The following is a 16753-nucleotide window of genomic DNA, read 5'->3' as shown; positions in this document are numbered from 1 at the left end:
CCCAGTGTGGCAACCCTTTCAAACGGGAACGTTCCAGGTCAGTTTCCCTTGCCAAGTTTTGCAGCCTGCCATGTTGTCTATTCTGCTCAGCTATTTAAAAAATGTTGAATATCAACAATGGCTTTCACTGGTGCATTGTCAACTTTTGTATGAAGCAATCTTGGCTGAATGAGATGGGTCCCAGAGCAGGGAGAGCTCAGCTGCTGTGTGCACTACCACACCAGTGACCGACCGGCTCGCTCACTCTTTATATTTCTGTACTGCACTGGGAGCTGCCATGGTGGTGGTGCTGCCGTCTGAATGGCCGTGGTTGGACTCTGGGCTGAGGCTCTGGGCTATGGATGTCCCTGCTATCTTCCAGTCCATGGTCCTGGTCCTGGCCCTGCTGACAGCCAGCTGTTGAAGGTGTGTCTAAGAGGCATTGGGAAGCAGCAGCAGCCTTGGGACCAGTCAGACATTGGTGAGTGTCCTCAATTTTCTGGCCAGAGTGGGAGGAGGTTAGTGGTAAAGAGAGGAGAAAAGAGGGAGGGGGCGATCAGGGAGATGGTGCAGGGAGCTTTGTGTTCTGTGAGTTGTGTTTGCTGTCTCTGTCTCATGTATTTGTTAAGACATTGTCTGACTTTACCTGTGGCAATTATTTCTTTTTGAAGACACAGGTCACGTCACCTGTTGGTGTAGATGTCATTCTGATCAGAAGAACAAAAAATAAGACAGAAACAGTAGAAACTATTAACTTATATAAAATGTTACATCTGGTCTGCCCTGTTGCAAAAATACTGACAGCCTCAGAAAATCAGAACTCATGCTACACTTCTTTTATATGCCAACATTATACAGTCAGCAACCATTTTGACACTTTAACAAACCCCCTACAATACCAAAGGTTTGCCCCGGCTGATATGCACACTGGATGCATCTGTGACTTTATGCTGAGCTCCGTGGGTTTGCTCAAGCACGTACATCTATGTTTGTGTAAGTGAAGAGAAAGATGAAAGCAAGAATGAGAGCTTGCTTCCAGATAATAGTAGCTTAGGCTCTTTGTCCTGCTGTCAGCCAGGAGAGGAGCTAGGCTGGAAATCGCTCTAATGCAGCGGCAACATCTTGTATGTTTCATTGACATATCAGTCTATGGGGCAATGAGCCGTCGCCTCTGCACTCCTCCGGTCTGTGTGTGTGTGTGTGTGTGTGTGTGTGTGTGTGTGCGCAAATAGGTGGCACACCAAGGTGTACTTTTTTGTTAGCAGTGTTAGTAAAAAAGCGAAGTTGATATAAGCGAACTGTAAAAGTAAAGAATTATTACTGTACCACGGGGGATTGAGCGGCTGAGAACAGAGGCAGTAGCTTTTGATTTAGCGGTTATATTTATTAATCACAGTAGTAATTTTATCTGTAATTTGTTATGCTTTCACACCTTTTTTTGTTTTTCTTTTGTACACCATATTCAGAGGTTATAGCGACAAGAGGTAAGACACAAAAACAACACACTTAGGGATATACAGTAGATACACTTTCTAGTTCAGTCAAATTGAATTTTTTTTTTATTGATTTTTGGGGCATTTTAGACCTTTATATGTATAGGACAGCTGAAGACATGAAGGGGGAGAGAGAGGGGGAGCAACATGCAGCAAAGGGCCGCAGGTCGGAGTCGAACCCGCGGCTGCTGCCGTTCAGGATAAAGAATGTTGATTCTTAATCCTGAACTGACTCTAAACATTTTTAACATGCTCGCATTATCATTTAGTCCAACTTTCTCATTAATAATTGATCAATACGGTAAAAACATGTTTACTTAAGTGAGATACGGACTTGCCAAACCTTTCTCAAACATTAACCTGAAAGCTATACAATCCCGGTAAACTGAGCTGAGACGGGCTACCTTCTCGAGGACCTGCGTTGTCCTCTGTCTCACCTCCTCTGAGCTCAACCCAAGGCAAGGTGACCAAATTCATCTCGGACCAGCCCATCCATTATCTTGTCAACACAGTCAGCTTCCCACCTTAGTTTGCTCTTCTCCCAGAAGACTTACTCTAATGAAATACGCAATAATCACCACACTCATCTAGTCATGCTCAAGGTAATTAATATATTTAGAGGTCGATGGCTAACTCTTAATTAAATTATGCCTCCTTTAATGAGACCTTGACTGGGACTAAATTTATGACCACTATCTGCTTTATCAAGTGCTCTGCACGCAACAAAGATGAGTCATTTTGTCCCAAATCACAGCCAGATTACACACAATGGTACTCATGATTTATAAATCAATTTATGCTTGTTTGTTTCTTTATTTAAGGTTTAATAAATTACCTCCTATAATTACCTAACCTAGTTTTGGGGTCTAAAAAGCCCCAATTTTTGCAATTAATGCTCAGTGCTGTATCACTGTTACATATTCATTTTGGAGGAGAATACAGATAACAACTTGGTGGCATTAATCATATTACAAAATTGACTGTATTTAATTAATTAGAAGTTACACTGAAAATTAATTGTGCATTCTCACAATATTATCTTAAACTAATGAAGGCTTGACAAAGAGACGGTTTCATTTTTTTTTTTAAAGAGGCTAGATTAGTGGGATCTCATTTATGGCTAAAACAAAAGAGGGCTGCTGTCTTGGGCATGGCACAAAGCAAAAAGTGAGGATTCAGCACTTTCTTCCAAACAAAAAACGGAGAAAGTTTCCATTGTTTTTGGAAAAAAACTGAACATGGCAATGATTCAAAAGATACATGGAAAATAATGAGGGCTGTAATTAGCCAGTCAGGCAACAACAGTATTTAAAATGATCATCATATAGAGGTGCTTGATAATGCCATTCACAGGAGGCAGGCAGCAGGCATCTGCTTGCTGACAGACTGTCATAACTTTAGTGCTGGTGAAAGAAAGCATCTGGAGGTCTGTGTTCTCTTTTGTTGCACGTTTACAACATTTGGTATTATTCTAGAGTGCATCTCATTCTGAAAACGACTGCATAGCAAACTCTTGAAACCAGCAAATAAGATGTAATATGATGTCTGTATAGGATAAATGAAAATTGCACAGCTGAGAGTTTCAAGTGTGAGCAGAGCTTTAGCTGAGGAAGTTTAGGCAGCAGACTTTGTTCCTGCGCAAACACAGACGTGATCATGTTGCGCACTGGATGGCTTAATCCAGCCTCACCCAGTGGCTCAGAAGCAAAACCATATTTATTGAAATTTTCTGCTTAATTTCAACTGAATTGAAATTAGCTTTCAATGGATAAGAGCTTATAATTCACAGTAATTTAGTATTTTATTTTCCATTTAACGCGTCATATACCAAATGTTTTAATATGAGTGTTCCTCTTAATCTGCTAAGTAAACGTAAAGAGTCTTTGTCTAAGAAATGACTTCAAGGAGCTAATAATCATTGTGTATTCATTTAAAAATGCTTCCACCGATGTCCTCTCCTGTGATATAATGTAATTTGCTTTAAGCTTCATTAGTCAATAACCACAGCAAAAAAAAAATGCTTGTGTCAATTATGGGAACTCCAAGGGTCAGTGAGTATGTGAATTTTTAACTGCACACTGCTGCACACGATTATATTAAGTGGTCTTGTAACAATGATTAACCCCGGCTGTGTGTGTGTGCACTACTGAACAATTTTGCATGCACTTGTGTGTCAAGCATACTTGATAAAATATGTCTGAAATGTGCATCCCTAAATGATAAGCAGCTACATCCCAGAGAGGGTGAGGTGATGAAGTGAAAAACTATTCCCTTGGCTAAGTGAGATGGAGCAGAGTATTGGGTGGTCATGCCTTGTCTGCTCATGACAGTGGCGGGTTAAAGAGATTACACTGGGTCTGTGTCAGCAGCCTTGGCCTTGCTCACACATAATGAGGAAGGACATGCTTGGCCTGCCGGGGAGAAAAAGAGGCTAAAGTTTGAAGCATTCTTCAGAGGCAGCTACAGGAGGCAAAACAGCTTTTTGCATGATGTTTTACAAGCTGAGGTCAATAAGTAAGACGGTTACATTCCACAGAGCTGAACAAGGTGGCGGACATATCACTCCTGGGCTTCACTCCCCCACCGCCACGATGAAAATACAAATTACTCTGCTACAGTGGAGGCAAGAATGCAGCGTTCTCTATTAGCCCCCGAGTCCTCCTGACAGACTTGAAGCACTCCACAAAAGCTCTCCTGAAAATCAATGCATCTGTCCTCTGAGTGTGTGTTGTGGTTCTTTTGAAGGTTTGAGTGACAGTCCCTCCAACTAACGACTGAACTTAGACGCTTTCACTGCCTCAGATGGGCCCAGTAAGAGATGATCGTCGGGGGTTGCATCCCAACGTGGTGAGTTTACTAATCTTCCTGCTTGATCCTTTCCCATCCTCGCTCATGATGACTTAAGCTCCATATACAGCCGCTCTACGGTGGAACAACCGGGGAAAAGTAATGACACGGAGCAGTACTTAAGAAAATCACATTTCTATGAAAGACCTGCTGTCATTTATTCTCTGTCCTGATACTGTACATACAGTAGAAAAACTGTCAGTCTAAACACCATCTTCAACCAATCTGCTTATTAATTTTGGCCATCCTTTATCTGGACACCATTTGCACATATTTGTAAAACATGAATGATTTTTCAACATATTAAAAAGGAAAATAAATTAGATGAAATAAATCTTCAGAGCTTTATTTATTTCTTTTAATTTGTTGTTTGCTCCGCAAAGAGAGTTTGGACTCTTGGACGTTATGCAGCAGTCCAAGAATATTCTCATATTATTTTAAGAGAGAGGTTTTGATAATGTTTCAAAGTAAATACAAAAAACTCACATTAGGTGAAGCTCCTTTTCCTATAACAGATCTGCCATGTAGAGCTTCTGAGAAGCTATCAGTAAGTATAAATGAGGTTTTATGATACCTGTTGCTGGAATAGCTCACAATATTAACGTCTGAATTTTCCAAAGCAGCATCCAGCAATAAAAATGCATTTTATAGAAGCCTTTAGCTATTTTTTTTAGAATCTTAAGTAAGAAATATTCCGAAATGAATTAATGAACCATGACTGAAGAGTGTTTGTAAAAATGTGTTTAATATCAGTTCAAAGGGTTTTCAAAAAATAACTAAGATCTGACAGAGTATAAATGTTCCTCAGCAATGACTCTGCATTACACACAGACATTAAACATTTTAGGCTATTTTTGTTAAGTATTTTATTGTCTCGTATGGGTCAAATAAGTCAAATTACCTGGACTACTAGCCCTGCTTTGTGAAATAAAGAGGTGATAATAGCATCACTTTTATTCCTTTAAATGACCCGTGAATATTATTTTACCTGTGTTGAACTGGGAGGACGCAACCATTCACGCCGACACAATGGGAACAGCAGACCGTGCGTAAATTGCATCTTCATTTGCATTCCTGGTCCAAAAATCATGCAAATCTTAATGAGACAGTCTCCATTGTGTCTGTAATTGAAAACCCATTCTTTGTTAATTACTGTTTCTCAAAGGCCTTGTCCGCAGTCACTGAGCTGAAACAAAACAAAAAAAAGTTATTGATTCTGGAGGTCGGGGGATTTATAATGTACACGTACAATAATGTTGTTTATTGTCGGTCTCAGATGCGACTTTCGATTATACAAAAAAAAAAAAAATCAAAAACAAAAATAAGATCAAAACAAAAACAACTTGTAAACGCTGGCGATAGTGATAAAAAAGCAATAAAAAGGCAATAAATTACAAGTTCTTATCAGATACTTATTTTGCAGCTGAATGGCGGACATGCAGCGCCGATGTCTTGTCGTATAATATTAAAGTTGAGCGCATTTTGTCCGTCATTAATTCACATTGTCTGGCCATAGAGCTCTATTGACAGCCGAGTAAAGGATGCGGACATGCAGAGAATTCAACTGTTTTTCAAAGGTGGGATTGATGTGGTTTTTTGTCGACCTGAATAGATTCTAATTCCCCTAAAGCTCTTTGCAAATATAGCTTACATTTTCGATTGTTTTATTTTCGAGGCCCAAATCCCAGAATATCAACACAAACTTGTATTTTCTGTAATCAATTTTACAGATTCATTGCTGTGTCAACATAAATGTGAAATTTCAACAAAATATTTTCTTTTAATAATCCGATACATATTTATTGTAACGAAAACGACTAAGACACTTGATTTCCCCTCAGAAAGCGGTGGTTTGAGAGAAAAATGATATTCACAATTTATCCATTAAAAAAAACCTATCTATCTATTTAGCTGGTTGTATGCAGGTTATATCCTCCCATCAGGACATCCACATATTTCCCAACATTCAACAGTGGGACCCTGCAGCCATCGCCCTGAGAGCCCCTTTGGGCTGTTAGGCTCGTTGAGTCTGAATCAGACTGTGCTGGTGGTCCTCCGTTCCTTAATTAGGAAATTAGCTGCACAGAGGCCCTCATTACCAAACTCCTGGTATTTTTTTTTCTTTCTCTTTCTCTCTCTGCTACCGGTCAATTTCCATAAGAAGATTACAAGCGGATCAGTATTGAGATCTGCCCAGATAAACAAATAACTGGTCCCTGAGAATAGATAGCTGCTAATTGGACGTTAGTTTTATTGCCCCCGCTCTGTTTGTAACGCCCCATTGAACGCGAAAATTAAATCCATGAAGTGATGTCTCTTTTTAGCTGATTTACTACAACTATATGGCTGAGGGACTATAGGCTTTCCCTCCATATAAGATAACGCATCATTTCTTTCTTTCTTTCTTCTTTGTACCTATAGATGAGCCGTCTCATTTGAAAAGTCATACCTTTTCTTTTCTGTAGCTCTGTTTTTTAGTCACAGCGTAACTTTTATAAACATGTAATGGCTGCAAATTACATTGTATATCCCTTTGTTAAAAAATGTATGTGATATGTTTTAGTTGTATTTTGAAAACTGAAACTTGTCATTATTGGGAAGAAAGAAGAGCACCAATGACTGACATATGTTATTATAATTTAATAGAAGCAGCTCATTAAAGCCCTAATTAAGATCTGATCTTGAGTCAGTGTTTTCAACTAAATACGCGATTTTCCAACAGACTGGGCTTCGCATTTTAATATTTGCTTTCCACAACTGTGATAAATAAAATAAAAATAAAAAGTCTGTAGGCTCCGGCCCCTCAGGTGCGCTGCATCTATAATACAATGCATGAGGCGTACTTTAGATGTTAAAGCTGCGGGAGGCGAAACGCTCTAAAATGCACAGCTCCCTGCAGAGCTCTTCTAAATACGGAGGTGTTAATAGTCGTTTTCGATGGGCGATTCGCTCATAATCATTAGCAGGTGTGAGCTGTGCCCTGTTGTTGGGCGATTGGTTTCAGCGGCGAAGCGGCGTTTCAGGTCGTTTGTAAGGAGACACATGCAAATGAAGGCCTCTCCACCGTAATCATTTTAATAACCATTAACACGGCAGAGAGAAAACAAGTCAGCAAACAGTAGCTGACACTAAACACGACGGAGCGAGCTGTCTGGAAGTCAGAATCCCAAACTAAACTTTCCCTCAGGGATCCAAGAGGTAGCCCGTCCTCTCCACAAGAGGTCGTTGATGTATTAAAGTTTTGCATTGTGGGTACCTTGACGCTGCACAAACATCCACATTAACGTGCCATTTATTTCATTTGAAAAGGAGTACTGTCTTAGTTAAAACATGTTAAGGTCATGTTATGAGATGAGATTAGTATTGATTGCTTTTAAAAAAAATAAAGATATTGTTTTAATTATACTAGTTGAATCATCAGCCTTATTCCGTTTTATTTAGCCTGTTTTAGGAGTTATATTGCACTGGAAGAGAATTGAATGATTTCAGCCCAAAGGCAGGTTAACTTGTAATTGATTAAAGGACATGTATTAGCAGGTATTTATGGCCATCTGTTAAACAAAACAGATATTGTCTATTGAGGGTTTTGACAGCACCGAAATCCCTAAAATAAGATCACTCCAAGGGTGTTTTGATGTTGGCAATATATATTTTGTAAAATTGTGATTGTGAACAAAAGCGTGCTTGACAGCAAGTAGAGATGAAAGGATTTCTCTCTGCCAAGGGCACATTTTATTCCAATATTCTATTTTTTACTTAAAGTATGTGCACTCATCATAGGTGGGTTTTGGCCTGTTGGGATTCGTCCCTGCAATTCATTTATTGACATTGATCCATTTAGACTTTTGTTTCCCTGCAGCATATAGCAGAATGTATATAGCCTCCTTTTCATTTAAAGGCATAGCCTTCATTGTTCAACTGTCTACAAAACTTTTTTTGGAACTTTGACTTTTTCAGTTTTATTCAACTGAGTCCCAAATTTAGAAACCACTTTACAAAATAACCTATTTTGGATGTAATTTGTTCCAAAAACATCCGTTAAATAAGAACAGCAAATCGGCTGCATTTTCTGTTAACTTGTCATCTTCATTTTCACATTATAAAGGTTGTAAATGTCTAACATTTTGCGCTCAGGTTGTGGAGCTGGGCTGCTGTTTTAAAACTTCACCTCTCCCTCCTCCTCTAACCAAAACACAGCGCTGTGTGCTCCAGTTGGTTACACGGTGGATATGGGAGCTGCGCGCTGATTGGTCGCCTGCCCCTCATTGTCATGCTGTCAATCCACATCACATGGTCCGGCCACTAGGCCTATTAACATGAGCTGGGCGAACAAGTTTACAGACTTCTGTTTCAGAGCAGTGGGGGACAGAGCAGCTTTGAGCGGAGAGAAACCAGAAGCACCTGCCGACACATTTGCCTCTTTGGGCACATTTTTTATCCTAACTTCTTTTAAGACTGGTCAGTACCTCTACCTCTTTGACTTCTGGTGCTGTTTTGTGAACTTTTTTTATGTGCCTGTGAGTGAACACTAAAAGCCGCCTGAATGTATAACATGATGGAAACCGAGCTCAAGACCCCGCTCCCGCAGTCCAACTCGGGCTCGGCGCCGGGCGCTAAGAACAACAGTGCCAGCGACCAGGAGCGGGTGAAGCGGCCGATGAACGCCTTCATGGTCTGGTCCCGGGGACAGCGGAGGAAGATGGCTCAAGAAAATCCCAAAATGCACAACTCTGAAATCAGCAAGCGGCTTGGTGCTGACTGGAAACTTCTGACCGACGCTGAAAAGAGGCCATTCATCGACGAGGCCAAGCGTCTACGCGCTATGCACATGAAGGAGCATCCGGATTATAAATACCGTCCCCGCAGGAAGACCAAGACCTTGCTCAAGAAAGACAAGTATTCTTTGCCCGGGGGACTGTTGGCGCCAGGATCCAACGCTGTGGGCAACTCGGTGTCGGTGGGGCAGCGGATGGACGGTTATGCGCACATGAACGGGTGGACAAACAGTGCATACTCCCTCATGCAGGACCAGTTGGCCTACCCTCAGCATCACAGCATGAACAGCCCCCAGATTCAGCAGATGCACCGATACGAGATGGCAGGGCTCCAGTACCCGATGATGTCCTCGGCGCAGACCTACATGAACGCGGCTTCCACGTACAGCATGTCTCCAGCATACACGCAGCAGACCAGCAGCGCTATGGGACTGAGCTCCATGGCGTCCGTGTGCAAGACCGAGCCGAGCTCACCGCCGCCGGCCATCACGTCCCACTCTCAGCGGGCGTGTTTGGGGGACCTGAGGGATATGATAAGCATGTACCTGCCTCCCGGCGGGGAAAGCGCAGAGCATTCCTCCCTGCAGAGCAGCCGGTTACACAGCGTCCATCCGCACTATCAGACCGCAGGGACTGGCGTCAATGGGACGCTACCTCTCACCCACATCTGAGAGCAACAGAAAGAAAAAGACTTCTAACTTTAAAAAAAAATAAATAAAAGTACTTCGGATACTTGAACTTTTTGGTTGCTAAAGAATCAACGTTCAGCAGTTTTGTTAAAAAAACCCAATTGTATCTCAATATGTATTGAGTTGTCCATTTTAAATGCATTTGAAATGGACCGAAACTAAACGTTGAGCCCATCAGAGTAAATTGCATTGCAAAGAGGCTTTTTATCACAAGTATAAGCAATCAACTTATGTAGAAGAATTGGACTTCTATATTTTAATTAATGCCATATTTTCTCTCTGAAAAGGCATGTGGCCTCATTAAGAGAGGCTGTATTTCAGAAAAGCTGGATGGAAAGTTGGTTCATAAATGTTTACACCTAATTTGTAGAATGTCAGTTGTCTCGACTGTGTCCAAATTTTGTAATCTCTTTATTTTCTCCCCCCTCATGACCTATAGGTTCAAATGAAATGTTAAGACTGTGCGGGTCGCAAACGCAAGTTTTATTTATAGTAAGATTTTGTTTTCTTCTTTTTAGCTTGTGAACCCGATGTTTTGTCACGTGAAAAATGTTCAAATTTTGTTTTTGTAAAATGTTATGATGGTTTTGACAGTGTCATGTTTACTCATCCTGAACGAAAATGTTTATTTAAACTGACGTTTCTACATATTTTAAGACCATCCTCTATTCTTAAATGCTGAATAAATTTGTACGAAACATAATTCTTGACTCTGTCTTTTGTGTGTAATATGAGGTTTGGAAATATGACTTGGTTGTTTGAAAAACATCTCAAGTAGGCCTACAGAAAAGTGATTTATTTTAGAGGTGTAAAGACACACTGAATGACAATCTGTTATTTCCACAATGATAATCCTGTAACGATCAAACAATTGGAATCTACAATTTCAACATGTTTGCTCACAATAATTATTTCATTAATAAAAATACTGGTACCTTTTCACGTTGGTAACACATCTGATTTGTCTTCATGGAGAAGGTACTATACAAATAATTTGGTCTTCCAGTTCTATTGTTGCTTTCCTGGAAAAAAATGCTTGTGTATAGTTTTAAACATCCATTTAAAATCAAGAATATAATTCTTAGGCCTGTTGGGTTTTAATCAGATTTTTGGTAAACATTTATTTTACAGGCAGGTTAGTTTTGGAATTGACACTAGTGGAAAATGAGGCTAGTCTTTTTGAATTAGTTTTTGAAATAGCTGGTGAAAAGAAACTATTTGTCATATTACGTTGGAATACTACCCTAAGTTTACAGTTTTCTCCCTTATTTCAGTATTTACTTGGTGAAGAAAGACTATTCAATGCCACAGGTTGTCAGCAGTCACTTTGAATGTGTTTTTCATATTTTATCACAATAATTCATTATAATATTTGTACAAAAAATAAAATAATTTAAGAATCTAAATAACAAATAAATAGAGACAAGTGTCAGATCACTTCACATTTAAAAGTGGTGTAAACACATATTTCAAAAATGTTATACAATGTATAATTACCGATAAACAAGCTGTCATCTGAATCCTGTTTTGAAAAGTTTTGTGAATTGACTTTGTGTCAGTGCTGATGTACCAATACCGAAGTATATATATATTTTATATATATAATTTGTGACTTTCTTTGGCATTGAAAATAATGTCATAAATGACTTCAACTTAAGTATTATTTAAGTATTTTGCATATTGACAAGATATTTTCTCATTTAGTCTTTCATATAATTTCTGATGTGCACAGAGAAACTTTAGTTGTGCTCATTTACATTTGGAACGCTTTGAAATCGCTCTGTGGCAATGTGTCCACCTCCGAGATTGGTTCTGTTAAAACATAGTGATGACTCAGGCAATAATCTATATGGTGGTTTTCATTTTTTAGCAAGTTTTTCTGAAATCACATCATATTCTCGAACTTAACAGCCCTTAACAGCACGTACTGTGGCTGACACTAATAATGCAAAGGTGTGTGGAAGAATGGACCAGCCTGCTGTTGCAGCGTACTTTAGGATAAATAAGCTCCGGCCACTAAGAGGGCCGAACCTGTGTCAGTCCTGCTGGCCTTCCCACACTCCCTGTAGGACTTGATCCACAGCTCAGCACAGCGGCCTGGATTAGCCCCACACACCTTTGTGGAGGGAAAGATTATCCAGACCTCCCTGCATTCACTGACAGGGTCTTAAGTCACTCTAGCGTGCCAGCAGCCACCCGTCACCTAATCACACTTTCCAACTCATTTTTTTGTGATTAAGCAGCTTTTCTCTTCCTGCTCCTCAGTGTCAGAGGTGTTTGCTGTGGGATAGACAGACCGATAGTTTTTAGTCATTTATCAAACTCTGAAAATTATGTTACCTCAGTATGGCTTACACCTGCACAGAAAGATAAATATGGCAAGTTGTGGGTTAACTTTGAACCAAAACGTTGAGGTTAACAAGTGATGCAAAAGTTGAAACTTGTCAGTGATATCTGGGATTGGCACAGAAATGTCATGCCTAATGATGATTTAGGAGTGAAACTCTGTTTGGGGAAAGGTGTGTGTGACTGCACCGTGCATGGCTATTGATTGTGTTTGAATGTTCTGGCAGTGAGCCTGTACGAGTGGGGCACCCCACCACCCCCACTCCCATCCCCCCCCTCACTCTCCCCCTGCTGAGCGCCCAGAGGGCCTCTCTCTCCTGTCATGTGGAGCTCTGTGCCCACTCAGCAAGTGCAGGCATATCCCACTTCCATCTGCCTATGACCTCACAGCCCCTGTTTGTTTAACCCCCTCTCCAAAAACTAACCTAATTATAGCCCTGTAGAACACGGATTCAGCGGATTCCCAGTGGATTCTGCCACTGTGTGCCTACGCGCACCTATGCATGTGTGCATCGCATGCAAGGCTCCAGCTTAACAGCGGCAGTGCTCTAGGCCGTGTTTCAGTCCATACTGTGTTTCACAACTGTCTCTCCTCATATTAGGTTAGAACATGCCCTGCTAGTTACACATCTTGTGGTTTATGTGAACTAGGTGGTTAAATCAACAGGAGTGTGTTTTGAGTGTCTCTCTTTACATCAGCATGATGAGTGGAAAAGTCATTACACAAATCTGGCTGACAGACTGACGTTGGTGATATCACTAACTCTCCTGCTCAACTGGATGGGCAACTTCAAGCAGCAACACACCTTCCGCACATATCAAGTCTTTGCGTAATCTCAAACTAAAATCTGGAACCTCCTCTGATGTACAGATCAGACAACACCTACGACATAGTTGTGTGTGAGTGCGGTTAGGGACTGCACCTATGACATTCACACTGTATTGATTTGCTGTGGCTGGGATCTCTAGGAGGCCCTGTGAGCTGAGCCTGGAGGGGCCTAGAATGGCCTGTGCAGCTTGGACAGGCCTGTCCAGAGCGCTGGGACTTGTGTGAGGTACTGAGATTGACGGCAGAGCGGTGTGTGAGTGTGTAGAGGTGCGGGGGTTGGGGGTTAATCTCCCTGAACTAGGGCAGATGTTGTTAACGAGCTCCTCTCAGGTCGACTCCCTGCGTGGGAAAATGGCATCAAATCCTCCTGGGGTCAGGGCTTTTGGACTGACCCACTGAGAGCCATCCCTCTCCACTGCACTGTCCTCTCAATCCCCTCTCCATTCACTCACCCACTCACTCACTCATTCACTGACAGCACTCACCAGAGACACTAGAAAATCACATTTGACCAGTTTTATACCTCTCCTCTTAAGTACATCCCCAAATTTCAGCTCCTTGCCTGAACGCATGTGAGCAATGACAGACTTGTTCCGTGATGCAAATGGCTCATTAATGATAGCTGTGGCTGGATTGCCATGCCTTACACAACCACAAGGAATGCTGAGTGGGAAATGCTTCAAAGGCAAGCATGCCGCCACTCAAGAAACTGCATCCACCCAGTAGTGAGTTACTTGTGTTTATGTCAGTTGAGTTGAATTAAGGAATAATAGACTTTCAGGCGCCCAAGCTGCTATAGGGTAGGGTATGTAAAGAATTCATTGAGGGTGCAAAATTACACTTAAAGTTTATCAAATCTGTTTAAGTGGAAAAAAATTATGCCTGACAGGTTTGTTTTTCCTGCATCAGCCAAAGCTTTGGCTTTGATCTGATACAGGAGATCTCTGTTGAAAGATATGTTAGAAACACCTGACACCTGTGTTACAAAGCATGGAGGAAATCAGTCTAAGTAGAACGTTTTAAATTCAGGGAATCAACCAAAAATCTACATTAAAAATATTAAAACTGGGGAGAAGAGAAATCGCCAAGCACCGTGGCCACAAGGTTGTTCAACCTATGTACAGACTATACACTGTACACAGGAGTTAGCTGTGATGTGGCGACTTCTCATCAATCATATCTGGAATGGGCATGTCTCTTTATCATGTCAACATGCCTGCTTTAGGCTTTATCCTGACTTAGTTTTTAATGCGAGGGTCATCCATTAAGGTGTCTGACTTTGAAGGTTTGTTTACTTTGTCCCAGCAGGTGTGTGTGAATATGAGACTTGTCAAATATGAGACAGGATTACCGCCTCTTTTGTCCCAAACAAAACAAATAAAAATCACACGAACAGCTGAAATGGGAGGATGCTGTTTTTCCGCTGCCCGGTTTGTATGCTTAGAGAGTTGTTCCGACAGAGGATCCTTTTGACGTTTTTGTTCAACTAATCACTTCTGAGGTTTACTTCAACTTGTTTTTGCTTGTAATTGTGGTTGGAGGAAGACATGTAAAACCACACACACACACACACACACACACACACACATATATATATATGAGCACACAACCTAGAATGAAACTGGATTATGAGGCCTCTTCCTCAATAACCTGTAAAGGCAATTACATACAAACGGTTGCTTCTAATGTGCGTTAAGGAAAGCTCAGACACCAAGCGAGACACTCTAGTGTGTAAAAGTGTGTCTTCTGCAGATGGTCCCTTCACACATCACTTTGTCTATGAACACTGAAGCATGTAGCGTTGCTTCTAATTTGCCAAAGTTCTGACCCCACTTCTGACCTGTCTTGGAAACAGAAAAAAATGGGCCAAGTGTATATGTGCTGATGTATATACTATGCCTAGGGACAGCAAAGTGAATATGGGACTGCTGCAAGACAATGCAGAGTCTGCGGGAAAGGACTTAAGGGGGTGACATGGGGGGAGATTAGGCCTCTCATCTAGGCCACATATATTGATTACTGTTCGTCGAGGACAGTGAGAGAGAACACAGATTGACAGATACACAATGGTGGTGTGATCTGATCATATCGCTATTGTCAGGAGTCATTCAGTAACCTGTACCCACGTGTGTGTGTGTCCCCCTTAAACACACACAAACGCTCCAAAACAAAAACACTTGCACATGTTAAAAAAATGTTTGTGGCATCTAAAGTAGGATAAAAGATTTATTTTCCTGGGGGGCACTGGTCAGGTTGGGGGCACTTAGTTTTTAGTGTAGCCTTGGCTGTATGTATATGTGTGTGTGTGGTGGTTTATGGTAGTGTAACCCTGGGAACATGGGGGAGGTGGAACTCACTGGGCTACGGGTCAGTCCTGACTGACTCTGTCACTTATTGATTAGTTGCCATGGAGAGTTAGTCAGGCCATCTCTCTTGGAGGTGTGTCCCTGAGGGCCAGCAGCACTGCCCAGCTATTGTCTGCAGGGGGTCAGTGTGTGTGTGTGTGTGTGTGTGTATATCTTGTGTACACTGTGTGCGTGAGTGAGAGCGTGTGACCTTGCTAACTCTCACTCGCGCTTCCTTCATCCTCATCCCTCTTCTTTGGACCCCCTGTGGTACTTCTTCTCGCACTTTAGGCGCTTTTGCGTCATTCTCCTGAGTGGACCAAACTCCCAGCTAATCTGCTAATATCTAAAATGCATCAATATTTATATACACCTACTCCCAAGGGGCCTGCAATAATGGAGGTTGTAAACAAATTGTCAAAACTTATTGAGCTGTGAAATCCCCTTTATAGCCTCTGGATTTGCCTACTCATATGATCCTCTCTCATCTCTGTTCTTGTATTGTCATTGTTCCCATCAAACGTTAAGAAGGAGGGGAAACAGGAGTGGGTGCACGAGGGAGAGGGATGGTCAGGGCTCGGTGGTGCCAGAGGTCCACCTGCAGTAGCTGACGACTCCACTGACAGCCCAGCAGGGCACGGTGAGGGTGATGGTCTTCATACCTCTCTGAAATAATAAGGAGGCTTGCTTGGGTGTTCAGGTAGGGAATGGGTCAGCATACCTGTATCTACTTAAAAAAAACAAGGTGGAGAGATAAAGAAGCTCAAACATTACCGTATTTTTGCAGTTGTAAACCTTTATTATTTTTGATCAAGATCACCCAGTTTTAAAGGAATGTTTTGCAAGTTATCTTTGTAGCTTCGACAAATTCTTCTAGTAGTTAAAATAAATCTGTATTCACCAAGGTAATTGTCGAATTGGGGGATCATGGAGACATTGTGATAAAGACGTCAGAAGAAAGTCACACAATCAAAAAGGTCCAAAAGTGTGAAAATAAGACCTAAATTGTAATAAACTGCATTTATCCTTTATTCCTGTTCCTATTGAAGCATCTATCTGGCTGTACATTTTCCTAAAGTTTCAAATATAGTCTTTAAAGAGAAAAATAACATGTCTGACTTGATTTTCCTTTAAAGTTGTAAATTTATAGTCAGAATAATGCAAACTTCTTCTCCTTTTAAGAATATGCGCAGAAACTGAAACTTGACGATGGGCCCCCACTATTCCTCCCTAATATCACACCTTGGATGTATAAACATGCCTGTGCTCTACACATCACCCCACAGCGGGGGGGCCTGCATGGCTTTAGTGCCGCACTGTGACACCAATCAGGGGAGATGGCGGGCTCCTTTGTCATGCAAACACCAATCGCTTCTTGTCTTATTCAAATGTCTGCCCCCTCTCTTTCTCCTCTCCCTTACTCTCGATCAACCCTTACCCCGCTTCACCC

At 41.4% G+C, this 16753-nt stretch overlaps 1 protein-coding gene across 1 annotated transcript; it reads left to right on the top strand.

Moving 5' to 3' along the window:
- The first annotated feature begins 7449 nt into the window (after positions 1-7449).
- Positions 7450-10486, top strand: sox3 (SRY-box transcription factor 3). The gene is made up of 2 exons (XM_031303440.2): positions 7450-7567; positions 8454-10486. The coding sequence occupies exon 2, from the start codon at positions 8863-8865 to the stop codon at positions 9763-9765; it is 903 nt and encodes a 300-aa protein (XP_031159300.1). The 5' UTR covers positions 7450-7567; positions 8454-8862; the 3' UTR covers positions 9766-10486.
- Positions 10487-16753: the final 6267 nt, after the last annotated feature.

This window comes from Sander lucioperca, chromosome 1, assembly GCF_008315115.2.
Source record: "Sander lucioperca isolate FBNREF2018 chromosome 1, SLUC_FBN_1.2, whole genome shotgun sequence".
In the NCBI taxonomy this organism is placed as follows: Eukaryota; Metazoa; Chordata; class Actinopteri; order Perciformes; family Percidae; genus Sander; species Sander lucioperca.
This window is presented reverse-complemented; position numbering and strand designations above follow the sequence as displayed.

Bases quoted from the DNA above. Each gene is read 5' to 3' on its own strand.
- sox3 (XM_031303440.2), top strand. From the start codon at position 8,863: ATGTATAACATGATGGAAACCGAGCTCAAGACCCCGCTCCCGCAGTCC.